Source organism: Brachyhypopomus gauderio, chromosome 1 (assembly GCF_052324685.1).
Source record: "Brachyhypopomus gauderio isolate BG-103 chromosome 1, BGAUD_0.2, whole genome shotgun sequence".
NCBI classification, from domain to species: Eukaryota; Metazoa; Chordata; class Actinopteri; order Gymnotiformes; family Hypopomidae; genus Brachyhypopomus; species Brachyhypopomus gauderio.
In genome coordinates, this window is record NC_135211.1 from 28,307,224 (window position 1) to 28,321,410 (window position 14,187).

General features: G+C 46.0%; 1 protein-coding gene across 8 annotated transcripts in view; it reads right to left on the reverse strand.

The window, feature by feature from the left end:
- The window catches only part of eif4g3a (eukaryotic translation initiation factor 4 gamma, 3a), a 49,841-nt gene that overhangs the window by 26,947 nt on the left and 8,707 nt on the right, over positions 1-14,187 (reverse strand). For 4 of the 8 annotated variants that reach the window (XM_077007674.1, XM_077007673.1, XM_077007681.1 and 1 more), the window contains 6 exons: positions 11,671-11,838; positions 9,984-10,082; positions 9,022-9,054; positions 3,770-3,790; positions 2,375-2,554; positions 2,159-2,270 (listed from right to left, as the gene is read on the reverse strand). In XM_077007674.1, coding sequence (XP_076863789.1) covers positions 2,159-2,270; positions 2,375-2,554; positions 3,770-3,790; positions 9,022-9,054; positions 9,984-10,082; positions 11,671-11,838 — 613 coding nt within the window. The remainder of the gene's footprint in view (positions 1-2,158; positions 2,271-2,374; positions 2,555-3,769; positions 3,791-9,021; positions 9,055-9,983; positions 10,083-11,670; positions 11,839-14,187) is intronic. The other 4 variants (XM_077007678.1, XM_077007677.1, XM_077007675.1 and 1 more) reach the window with 3 other exon arrangements.

Here is a 14,187-nt window from a genome sequence, read left to right on the forward strand (position 1 = left end):
CACAAAAAGACATCTGACTCTGCGCCATTTACATCCCTCTCTCAGAGTCCCCATACTATTCAGAAGACATGTTTCCGGAGTTAGAAAAACAGGTGTGCCATTTCTAGGCCCAGGGACATGTGCTCATCTGCGGGGACCTGAATGCTAGAACAGGCACACAACCCGACTTCATCCACACAGATCAATTATCCTGTATTAATAATAATTTTTGTCCCCACAGAAACAACCATGATAATATCACCAACAAAAATGGAAAATAACTTCTGCAGCTCTGTCAAAGCCTGGGTCTCTACATCGTCGATGGTAGGACACGAGGGGACTCCTTAGGAAGATACACCTCTTGGGAATAGCACAGTAGATTATGTCATAACAGATTTAGACCCTTTCTCTCTCAGTGCATTCACTAAAACCACTAACTCCTCTATCTGATCACAGCCAAATCACTGTGTTCAATAAAAAGACAGAGAATAACAACACTGCACTCACACAGCCCAGTAAGCTGTACATCATGAGACCATACAGATGGGCCCAAAACAGCTCAGGTGAGTTCCAGAAAGCAATCAGTACGGCCAAAATCCAAACATTCTTAGACACCTTTCTGGACACCATATTTGTGCACAGCAAAGAAGGAGTCAAATTTAAATACGATCTTCCAAAGGACAGCTAAACAAGCCAAATTAAAACTGAAGGGTATATCCAAACCCAAACCTAAAAAAGAAGACATATGGTTTGATAAAGACTGTCACTTAATATGAAAGAAACTTAAGAAATCAAAACCAAAGAGATCCAAAATACACCAACATATGTCTTCTCTACTGGGAGACATTAAAGGAATATAAACGTACACTCAGAACCAAAAAGGCTCAGTACACTCAAGCAACTTTCACTAATTGAGGAGTCGATCAAAACATACCAATTTTGGGACAATTGGAATAAGCTTAAAAAAAAGAGAGACCCTGAAGAACTAACAATACAAAATGGAGATATTTGGACAACACATTTCCAAACTCTCTTCCAGAGAGTAGAACCCAGAGAAAGTCCTCACCAAAACCACGCAAACGCAAAACTGGGGGAGCTTGAATCGGCTATTAAAGAATATCAAAACCCTTTAGACCTCTCAATTAATGAACAGGAACTTAAAGAGAAAGTTAACAAACTAAAACTAAAGGAAGCATATGGGCCTGATGGTGTACTGAATGAAATTCTCAAGTTCTAAATTTCATTTGGCTATTTTGAAAGCATTTAACCTGGTTGCGTGTAGGTTTTTTTCCAGAAATCCGGAGATAAATTCGACCCTAACAATTACAGAGGCATCTGTGTAAACAGTAATCTAAAAAGTTAAAATTCTAGATTTCTAAACTTTCTTACTGAACACAATGTCCTGAGTAGAAGTCGAATTGGATTCCTTCCAAATGACCGCACAGCAGATCATATTTATACCCTACACACACTAATTGATAAATATGTGATCCAAAATAAAAGTAGTTTTTGTATGCTTTATAGACTTTAAAAAGTCATTTGATTCAATCATAATCTTGAATCAATCCAACAATCTTTACCACCACTATTATTAGTTATTATTATGGTTATTAATACTTTTATTACTACTATTATTATCATAACCATAATTATAAATATCAGTTATGGAAGCAGTGGTGGATAATTACTATGGTTACTATTAATACTTTTACTACTATTATTATCATAACTATTATTATAAATACCAGTTATGGAAACAGTGGTGGATAATGTAATTGTAATGACAATATAGCCATTATTTAACTTTATTATTATTCTACTTTACTATGTTATTTTATTATATTTTACCATTGTATGTACCCTATGCTTTGGCAATACAAATGTACATATTTGTCATGCCAATAAAGCACCATTGAACTGAATTGAATTGAGAGAGAGAGAGAGACAGAGACATAGAGTACAGTCAGTGTGATCCACTTCATATGAGTCACTGATCAAAACAGCAACTGAGAAGAACATTGTGGAACGTGGTCAGAGCTCAGCTGGTTATCAGACAAGCAGAACAGAAAATAACTGCAAGTAACTAAAAACAGTTGTGTGGGAGTGACAGGCTACGACTGAAGAATGCGTCGAAGTACGTAGCACTCTGAACGGTACACTTCATCTACTGTGCACTGACCGTAAGGGGCGGGGTATTCCCCGGGGCCAGGGCCGGGGTAGAAGTTTCCGGAGGCCGGAGGAGGCACGGAGTATTGCTGGGGGGGTCCGACATAGGGTGCGCTGGGTCGATACTGGCGGCAGAGCAGGGGAGAGAGCGGATCAGGACCAACACCACACGGCAGTGTAGACGGGCGAGAGATCCAGAAGGGCTTCAGAGGCGGCCACGGCCCGGTACCTGGGGGATGTAGTACTGGGTCTGGTGTGAGGGGAAAGGCATCGGGCTCATGGTCATCATGATGGGCTGGCCGGATGGGTAGACGGCGGTGGCCGTGGGCGTCTGAGAGGCGGCTCGTAGCGAGGGGCCGCTGGCCGCCAGGGATGGCCGGGCTGCCTGCATCTGAGCCCTGTGGAGAAACTGCAGAGAGGGGAAGGGGGAGAGGAACGAGGCCATTATATGCGAGGCTCTGGGTGAAGAATTAGTTATTATTATGGTTTCTGCTCATTATACGTTTTTGTTGCCATTGTAACATTTACATGGTGGGACAGGGCAGACCTTGTTCATATGCCTCTGTTAAATCATTTTGCACACACACACACACACACACACACACACACACACACACACACACACACACACACACACACACTTGTTCGCAGGAGGCAGCCTGTAGAATGGTATCATGGGTAGAGGGCAGTGCCATACTCTGGCACAAAGCTTTATTCATGAGGAGAACACCACATGAATACTGGAGAAAGACCCCCCCTGTCTCACGCACCCTGTCTCTCTCTCTTTCTACTTCCCTTTGTCTTTCTTCACCCAACACAGCAAATATTTTCTCAACAAACTTAGGCAATAGAGAAAGTCCTGGCCAAGAGCAAGATGAGATGTGACCCACAAATGCGTGCGTGCTCGCTCTCTCTCTCTCTCCCTCCCTCCCTCCCTCACACACACACACACACACACACACACACACACACACACACACACACACACACACACACACACACACAATTTAATAGTGTAGCCACTGTTTGGGAAAATGTGGACAGATTTTTTCTATCGAGTTCTAACGTATTGTTCTTATTCTGAGCTGACTAACCCTAGCTGAACCTAAAGGGCACATTTAATCAAATCAACCCTCTTCTACAATTACCCGAACAACAGGTCAACACAGGAAACGGCACTAGCTCCCCCCAGTTCCAGTTGAAGACTGGATCACTGGGGGCTAAAGGGGCAAAACAGGCTGCTGCTTTGGCATCAGAATCAGAACTCTTGCAGATTCTGGAACCAGGTGGGCCTTTATGACACAACAGACACATTCCGCCATGGTGGAGCAGCGTGAAAGGAAGACATGGTGGGTGACGCGGATGTGATGTTGATGTGATGCTGATGTGAACGCACGTGTCAATTACAGAAAGAGTGTGAAAAAACAAGTGTCTGGCATCAGGTCTAGTGAGCATAAGCAGAATAAGGAGACATCAAGATCCAAGACCAGCCTCGGAACCTTCTTCTTAGACAAGTATCTAAACTTGTCTGATGTAGCTGAAAGTTTAAGGGTTAGGGGTTAAAGGTCATCTAAGGGTTCTGGTCATGCCATGCACACAGGGTTTTTGAGGGGCTGGGTTTTACCTGAATGGGTCGGAATCCTCCCTTCAGTATGGAAGCAGGGGGAGAGAGAGAAGCCAGCATGATAAAGCAAGTGGACATTCAATACACACACACACACACACACACACACACACACTTTACTGTCTACAGTACACGCAAATAGAAATCAGACAGAAATATATGCATCCACATCCACACACACACCCCGAGTAAAAGCTCTTTGTTTATCAGGACAGCTCCCTTCCCAGGAAACATATACACCATCATACTTATTAGGTCTTTGTGGATACCAGCACGTGCCAAATGTAACTGCAACACTGCATGACTCACGGTGGTGTCATGGAGAGGTATATTACTGCCGCCCCTACTGTCACCTTCACCTGCAGCCAGACTCTGGTACCTCTGGTTCTGTAGCCAGACTCTGGTTCTGGTGCAGTGCTGTGCCCGCAGTACAAGACAAGTGTCTCTTCAGTCAGCTGTCCACCTCATACCACGCCCCTCTCCCACTGATAATAGCAAACACCATGCTAACACACACCAGTGTGTGTGTGTGTGTGACTACTGAGGAGTCTTGATGTACCAATGAAATAGAAAGCAGAGACATGATTTTAAAAGACCACTCAGTAGTGTTGGGCGGTATACCGGTTCGCACCGAAAACCGGCGTTTATTTTTGTTATCATAAGAATTTTTCACATACCGGCCACACCGGTTTAAATAGCCTTCACGTGTCCGGGACGCAGCGCGGTTGTTAATTGTTTCTCAAGGGACGCTTTTCATTGCTGCGCGGCTAAGCACACATGTAACAGAGCGCAAATCAAGCTTGCTGAAAACGAGGGACGTTCCGAACCACAAATTAAACCAAACATTGAAGTAAAAAAGGAACTTTTGCCAAAGAAAGGAACCGTGTCTGTTGTCACGAAGTACATCGGGATTTAAAGGTCGGACGTGGACCAAACACAGTCACTTACTGCAAATGCTGTTGAAAAAGTTTTCGCGGCTGGTGGTAACAAGTGCAATCTGCTGCACCACCCATAAAGCTGCTTAAACTTGACACGTGGCGCGAGTGGCGCGAAGGTACGCGCGGCAAAAATGACGCAATCGCGGTGGCTCCGCTGTCGCGTCGCGAGCTCGTGCACCTCGATTTTTGTACTTCGCGCGTGCCGCTCTTCAGCGCTGTGTTTTGCACCAAGTCATGTTTGCAGGGTTCGTACAACATTACAAGGTGGAATTCAAGCACTTGTACGGCACTTTCAAGGTCCATTTCAATATTTTTCAGCACCTTCAGCTTAATTAAGGTACATATATACAAATACACATATGGTCGAAATAACTCCCTTTTTACCACATTAGAGATGGTACCGTCTCCCCAGTATTCGACCGCTGTTATAATTTTTTTGTTTAAATATTATGTTATTTAAAGGTAAGATATTTGGGACTTTTCAGTACAATACAACCATTGATAAACAGCCCTGTCTACTTTATGCATGGGGGGAAAACCGTCAAATACCGTGAAACCGATATAATTTCTAAAAAAAAACCCGTGATATAGAATTTTGGTCATACCACCCAGCACTACCACTCAGCCTGGTGAAGTGTGTATGTGAGTGTGTGTGTGTGTGTGATGATTTATTTAGCCAGGAGTCATATATGCCAACTGGAGTGAGCACTGGGCTAGAAAGTAATTTTCTGATTATGATATGATATACATACATATAAAGAGGGATGGAGAGAGAGAGAGAGGGTGGTGAGAGAGACTGCCAGTGCGGTCAGGGCTTTTGATAGACCCCCCCCCCCCCCCCCCCATCACTCCCCCAGTCCCATGAGGGAGTTTGTAGAGGTGGATGCATTAATCACAGACATTCCCACATCCGCATTAATCACAGACATTCCCACATCCGCACTAGTCACAGACATTCCCACATCCGCACTAATCACAGACATTCCCACATCCGCACTAGTCACAGACATTCCCACATCCACACTAATCACTAGGGGTGTATTCAACTAAGGATTTTCATAGTCGAATCTGATTCGTCAGCTTTTCCCTTTAGTCGACTAATAGTCGAATCGGGTTTATTTTTATTTTTTATTTAGAGCATCTTAAACGGGATCCCGTTCTCATTCAGGACTTTTTTCCTCTTCAAAGTAAAAACCTAAAACACTCAGATAAATGAATACATACGGTAGGTTGGCTTTATTCAGCTTTTATTTATTCACTTACTTATTTTTTATGAAACGTTAGAGAACATTAACCGTCAGTGCGCATTGCGCATATCGAACTGTCAGACACTAAAATGTCAAAAATATTTAAAATAAAATATGCCTGCCTGAAAATATAAAAACATTGACACACAACAGCAAAAAATATAAGGAAAGGTTCAAGTAACGGGGTTTAAAAGCAAACAACAAAAAATGTTTATAGGCTACTTGCCAAGACCCACCGCGACGAGACGAGATGACACGACCGAAACGACAAACCGCTGAATTGTTTTTTTTTTTTGTTCGCCTTACGCGTTTTAAATGGTATGCCATGTTGGTTGTTGTCGTGCGAAATGAAACACGTTACATAACATGACATAACTTGCACTTTACTTTGTTTGATTCATCTTTATCTTTTTCAAACTTTTGAAGTTTTTAGTAGCCATTAATCTCGGTAGATGCTGCGTATTCTGTGGCGTGTTCAGCTCCGCTCGTTTAGATTGTGCAACTGCAGGGTGTGATTTATTAATGTGTAGTAAGGAAGATGCCTATTGTTAATGCGCAAACATCATTTTTAAATATTTATTAACAGAAATTAGGATGATTTTATTTGACAAAAGGCTATATATAACGACAACAAAGACATTTCATGTAACAACTAATGCTTAGCTGCATCCTTGGGCACCCCCATGCAGTTAGAATGGTACATTCGACTATGACGCTCATAGTCGACTAGGGGGTATAGTCGACTATAGTCGAATCAGACTATTGCAGGTCACCCCTACTAATCACAGACATTCCCACATCCGCACTAATCACCGACATTCCCACATCCGCACTAATCACCGACATTCCCACATCCGCACTAGTCACAGACATTCCCACATCCGCACTAATCACAGACATTCCCACATCCACACTAATCACCGACATTCCCACATCCGCACTAATCACCGACATTCCCACATCCGCACTAGTCACAGACATTCCCACATCCGCACTAGTCACAGACATTCCCACATCCACACTAATCACAGACATTCCCACATTCCCACATCCGCACTAATCACAGACATTCCCACATCCGCACTAATCACCGACATTCCCACATCCGCACTAATCACCGACATTCCCACATCCGCACTAATCACTGACATTCGCACATCTGCACTAATCACTGACATTCGCGAACTGTGTGTGTGTGTGTGTGTGTGTGTGTGTGTGTGTGTGTGTGTGTGTGTGTGTGTGTGTTTATGCATGGGAATTTATGCTTGCGTGTGTTTCTGATAGGAGCAGAAGAATGGCTGTGCGAGTGTGTGTGTGTGTGTGTGTGTGTGTGCGAGTGTGTGTGTATGAGTGTATAGCTGTGAAACTGTCTGACGTGCTGAGGTCAAAGCTGCAGACCTGAGTGGGATGAATGAAATTTCTTTAGCTTCCTGTCAGAGGCAGCGAGAACATTCACAGCCCTGCCTGCCCTACTGCTGCAAGAGAATGATCTATTGTTCACACACACACACACACACACACACACACACACACACACACACACACACACACACACACACATACACACACACACACACACACAAAGGCAGGCAGGCGTGCACACGCACACAGGCTGGCACACACACACACACAAACACACCCACATGCAGGCGTACACACACACACACACACACACACACACACACACACACACACACACACACACACACACACAAACACACTTATGTGCATGCACACACTCATAGGGAGGTGCGCACACACACAGGCGCGCGCGCGCACACACACACACACACACACACACACACACACACACACACACACACCCACAGAAAGACATATCCACAGATACACACCCACAGAGACACTGACAATTCTAAGACAGACTAACAGAACTGGGTGGCTGAAAGGTCCCAGTGACCCAGGTTTCCCCTTTACATGCAGCCGCATTGGCACCAACAGAACAGGTCAACTACAACCAATATACTACACAGCTGTAAACAACACTGCACATCACTGCCTACAACACTGCACATCACTGCCTACAACACTGCACATCACTGCCTACAACACTGCACATCACTGCCTACAACACTGCCTACAACACTGCCTACAACACTGCCTACAACACTGCCTACAACACTGCACATCACTGCCTACAACACTGCACATCACTGCCTACAACACTGCACATCACTGCCTACAACACTGCACATCACTGCCTACAACACTGCACATCACTGCCTACAACACTGCACATCACTGCCTACAACACTACACATCACTGCCTACAACACTACACATCACTGCCTACAACACTGCACATCACTGCCTACAACACTGCACATCACTGCCTACAACACTGCACATCACTGCCTACAACACTGCACATCACTGCCTACAACACTGCACATCACTGCCTACAACACTGCACATCACTGCCTACAACACTGCACATCACTGGCTACATCAATGCCTAAAATGCTGCACTACCTCGAACACTAAATCACTACCTTTAACAATTTAATCATATTGAGAGTAATAGTAAATAATGGTGAATAATGAATAAAGCAGAGAATAAACTAATAAACAAACAAATAAATAGATAAATAAATAACATCCTGTCCAAGCCCCTCCCACAAAAACCCACTCCACTCCACTCCTTGGCAGAATGTGTGGGACTGGTGGACTCTGCTCCACCATGTGAGTTCAACACTGCAGAGCCCTACCGGTCCCACAGCAGCAGTGTGAAGCGCTGAGCTCACTGTAGGACCACACGCTCTCTTCTGCTGCCTGAACAGGTGCTGATGTGACCCACGTGACCAGAAGCACGTGAGCAGAGCCAAGCTGCAATGCTACACGCTGCACGTGTCCCGCACCCGGCACCCGGCATCCCGCACCCGGCATCCCGCACTCGGCATCCCGCGCCCGCTCCCTGCTGGCCAGAGCTGAGTGTGGAGAACTCCGCCTGACTCTAGCAGCCCGAGTCACATGGTGATGACCCCAGGCTCCTGAGTAGTACTGTGGGCATTAGTGGGGGGGTATTCAGAGAGAGTGATGGAGGCGGTACCTGGTGGTGAGCAGGTCGAGGCGCCGTCACAAACTGATGGAGACGGGGACAGACGCAGGAGCAGGTAGAGAGAGAGAGAGAGAGAGAGAGAGAGAGAGAGAGAGAGAGAGAGAGAGAGAGAGAGAGAGAGAGAGAGAGAGAGAGAGAGAGATTATTATTATAGTAACAATGGGAACAGCTTATTTGGCATTTACACACTCGCACACACACGTGCGCACACACACACACACACACGTGCGCGCACACACACACACGCGCACACACGCGCGCACACACACACGCGCACACACACACACACACACACACAGCTCTCCTGGTAGGTGTCAGCATGGGGCTAATGACTATGTGAAGTGTGCGCCTGTCAGCAGGGCAGTAGCCTGGGGACACACAGCTGAACGTGGGGCGCAGAGACACGTCCCCTTTGACTGACTCACGACATCATTACTGCCCAACACTCATCATCCAATCACAGCTACTCTAGCAGATCACGTGGGGCGGGAATCACAGAGAGATGGTGTTCAAGTGTTCTGCATTATGATTTTATGTCTTACAAACTTAGTTAATAAATAACATCTTTATAATTAAAGTTAATGGATTAATAAATTAATAGTTACATTTTTTTACTGCTTTCTAAGACTTTCATTGTTCCATCACCAGTTGCTTTCGTTCTATTCATAAGTGCTGTTTGGTAAACTAGTAACAGCAGCTGAATGATTTTATCTGATTCTGTCCTCATAAGAGAGACATTTGCAATTCCAGTAGCTGCCTGACATTCTGACTGAATACACAGTGGTGGCTGAAATCACACAACATGAATTATCAGTCAGACAAATCTCAGTTGGATCCCCCCCCCCCCCCCCCCCCCCCCCCCACCCAACATGTGGAGAAACCCTCAGTATTGTGAATAACAGCTAAACACCAGGTTTTTCCCCTGGTGACTGTAAGGTTGTGGGAGGAGCTACCCTTACTGGCCGACTTGGAGGCTGCACGTTCATTGGCTGAGTCTGTGGAGAGTACACGAGGGGGGTGGAGCCGGCGCTCTGTGATGGGCTGTAGGCAGGCTGGAAACATACAACCAGGGCCATGAAAGTCAGAAAAATACACACATGTGCACACACACACACACACGCAAATATGCATGCACACACATGCACACATACGCACACACATATAAATACAACATTAAAGCAAACAAATGTTAAAAAGTCAAAATGTACAAATTACAGGACACCTTGTTGCAGTCATTCCAGCAAAGGATATAGAGAAGATATGAAGAAATATATCACTGTCAGAGGTGTCAATTCCAGGTTCAGAAAGTAAAAGTCCTCACCAGGATTTTGCTCAAGCTTGCTAGATTTTCTAATTAGTGCAATCCAGGTAAAATTAGTGGAATCAACAAAATCCAGGAAGCCTGAGCAAAATCCTGGTGAGGACTTTTACTTTCTGAACCTGGAATTGACACCTCTGATCACTGTGTGTGTGTGTGTGTGTGTGTGTGTGTGTGTGTGTGCAAGTGGAGGGGAAGAGTTGCTATTACATAGAAAGGGAGCAAGACCGTAATTCTGCCTACAATCAACCTCAGATACAGCCAAAGCTGAAGCACCACTTATGGGCTTTGTGTGTATGTATGTGTGTGTGCATTTGCGCGGGCGCTCGTGTGTGTGTGTGTGTGTGTGTGTGCGTGCAGGCTCTCGTGTGTGCATGTGTGTGTGCGCGTGTGGGCGCTCGTGTGTGTGTGTGTGCAGATGTGTGTGAGAATGAGTGTGGGGAGAGTTGTAGGAACGTTACAGTTGAAGCTGTTAAAGACTATTATTAGATTGGCAGCGCTCCTTAATACAGAAAGGAGGACTGAAACCCCCCCCCGTTCCACATTCTAAAGATCTCCCACTCACTGGAATATGTACTTGGGGTGTGTGTGTGTATATAAAAAGCCCCTGACTGTTAGAAATTAGAGTGTGTGTATGTGTCTAAAGAGCCTCTGACTGTTGGAGGTGTGAATGAATCCATATAAAATGGTGTTGGGTCTACACACACACAAACACACACACACACACACACACACAAACACACAGATAATGAGAGTTTGAGGTCATGTGGGAAAGTCGGAATGTATATTTTTATATTTTTGGAATGATCAAGAAATTATGTATGATGTAATGTGAACAGTGCTGCTGTCCAGAGCCAGGTGGAGATTCCTCAGGGTGAGAGGTATGTAGGCCCTGTCTACATCCACAAACCTACAGGCCCATAGAGTGGTGACGGAGGCAGTATGAGTTGGAGAAGTGGTGAGTGGGCCAGAAGACTAGCCAGCATAGTCAGGTTGGGGCAAAAGACCTTTGGGCAGCGAAGATCAATATGAACAATCATCAAAGCGAGCTGTTTCTCCTGAGAATGAACTGCTCCTTGTTACAGAGAACAGAGCCTTTGAACTAAAGTTTATTCTTGTCTTTTGTTTTTTGTTAATACTTGTTGTGCTGTGCATACGTTTGAGGAGAGAGAAATCTCTCCATGAGGCAACAGTTACAGTAACACAATATGGAGGTATTGTGAAACAGAAGAATACAAGCACTCATGCACAGAAACATCGTCAAACAGACAGACAGGTGTAGAGAGACAGACAAGATGTCGTTGGGTTGCGAACAGACTTACCCCTGCGCCTGCTTCCCAGCCTTTGATGTAGCGGTAGGGCGGGGCTGGGGGTGCAGATACCTGAGACAGAGCAGATGAAGGGGCGTGGCTTGGCCCTGCCCCCGCCATGTTTAGATGTCCTTTGCTCAGATCATGACCTGGGTATGGAGGACCAGGGTGCCTTGGAACCTGTAGTGCAGAACACACACACACACACACACACACACACACACACACACACACACACACACACACACACACACACACACACACACACACACACACACACACACAGCTTGATGAATCAGGGTCTGTGCCAGCATGTCCACACATAACACAACAATTCTTAACTTTAATGTACGAACATTGTATACAATGTGTGAAAAGGGTTAGATGTGCATGTCTGTTTGGGAAGCAGCATGGGAGTTTTCACCACTACTCCAGAACCTCTCCTCTTAGTCTCACACACACGCACGCACACACACACACACACACGCACACACATGCACACACACATCCACCCATCCAAACATAGCATCTAATCAACTACTCAGTGGCAGCTGTACCAAGAGTTTCATAAACTTTTGTTCCGCATGTAATCTAAAGCCACTGACACCAGACACAAATATCTAACATCTAACAGTCTCAACAACGAACCTGACTCCTCTTAAGACAATGGTGCCATTCTGCCTACACCAGCACCACAAAACAGCGCCCTGACCTGTGGGGGACCTGGTACGTCATGGAAAAGGCACATTAACCCCTGGAAGATGCAGGTGCCAGAGATATACTGGACCAGAACCCAGAGGAGGTGAACCAGGGAAAGATATGATACCGGACAGATCCCAGAACCTCCACAAAGCAAGAAGGGGAGCGTATCTGACAGGGAGAGAGGAAGAGTGATAGAGAGAGAGAGCTGTGTACAGAGAGAGAGAGAGAGAGAGAGAGAGAGAGAGAGAGCTGTGTACAGAGAGAGAGAGAGAGAGAGAGAGAGAGAGAGGTATACAGGCAGAAATAGAGATACAGATATATATATCTACAGACAGAGATGTCTACAGACAAAAAGAGGGAGACAGAGAGATATCTACAGACAGAAAGAGACACAGAGAGAGGTGTCTACAGACAGAAAGAGACAGAGAGAGAGGTGTCTACAGACAGAAAGAGACAGAGAGAGAGAGGTGTCTACAGACAGAAAGAGACACAGAGAGAGAGGTGTCTACAGACAGAAAGAGACACAGAGAGAGAGGTGTATACAGACAGAAAGAGACACAGAGAGAGGTGTCTACAGACAGAAAGAGACAGAGAGAGAGAGAGAGGTGTCTACAGACAGAAAGAGAGAGGTGTCTACAGACAGAAAGAGACAGAGAGAGAGAGGTGTCTACAGACAGAAAGAGACACAGAGAGAGAGGTGTATACAGACAGAAAGAGACACAGAGAGAGGTGTCTACAGACAGAAAGAGACAGAGAGAGAGAGGTGTCTACAGACAGAAAGAGAGAGGTGTCTACAGACAGAAAGAGACAGAGAGAGAGAGGTGTCTACAGACAGAAAGAGACAGAGAGAGTGTACAGACAGAAAGAGAGATGTCTACAGACAGAGAGAGACACAGAAAGAGAGAGAGAGAGAGAGAGAGACGTGTACAGACACAGAGAGACAGATTCGGATTCACAACAGGCGGGAGGTGCCCATCTTTGGCCGGCGGAGGTGCAGACACATGGAGGTGCAGATATAAGTGGAGGTGCAGATATAAGCGGAGGTGCAGATATAAGCGGAGGTGCAGACACGTGGAGGTGCAGATATACGCGGAGGTGCAGACACGTGGAGGTGCAGATATACGCGGAGGTGCAGACATAAGCGGAGGTGCAGACATAAGCGGAGGTGCAGATATAAGCGGAGGTGCAGACACGTGGAGGTGCAGATATAAGCGGAGGTGCAGACACGTGGAGGTGCAGATATAAGCGGAGGTGCAGACACGTGGAGGTGCAGATATAAGCGGAGGTGCAGACACGTGGAGGTGCAGATATACGCGGAGGTGCAGACACGTGGAGGTGCAGATATACGCGGAGGTGCAGACATAAGCGGAGGTGCAGACATAAGCGGAGGTGCAGATATAAGCGGAGGTGCAGACACATGGAGGTGCAGATATACGCGGAGGTGCAGATATACGCGGAGGTGCAGATATACGCGGAGGTGCAGATATAAGCGGAGGTGCAGACACGTGGAGGTGCAGATATAAGCGGAGGTGCAGACACGTGGAGGTGCAGATATAAGTGAAGGTGCAGATATAAGTGGAGGTGCAGATATAAGTGGAGGTGCAGACACGTGGAGGTGCAGACACGTGGAGGTGCAGATATAAGCGGAGGTGCAGACACGTGGAGGTGCAGATATAAGCGGAGGTGCAGACACGTGGAGGTGCAGACACGTGGAGGTGCAGATATAAGCGGAGGTGCAGACACGTGGAGGTGCAGATATAAGCGGAGGTGCAGACACGTGGAGGTGCAGATATAAGCGGAGGTGCAGACATGTGGAGGTGCAGATAC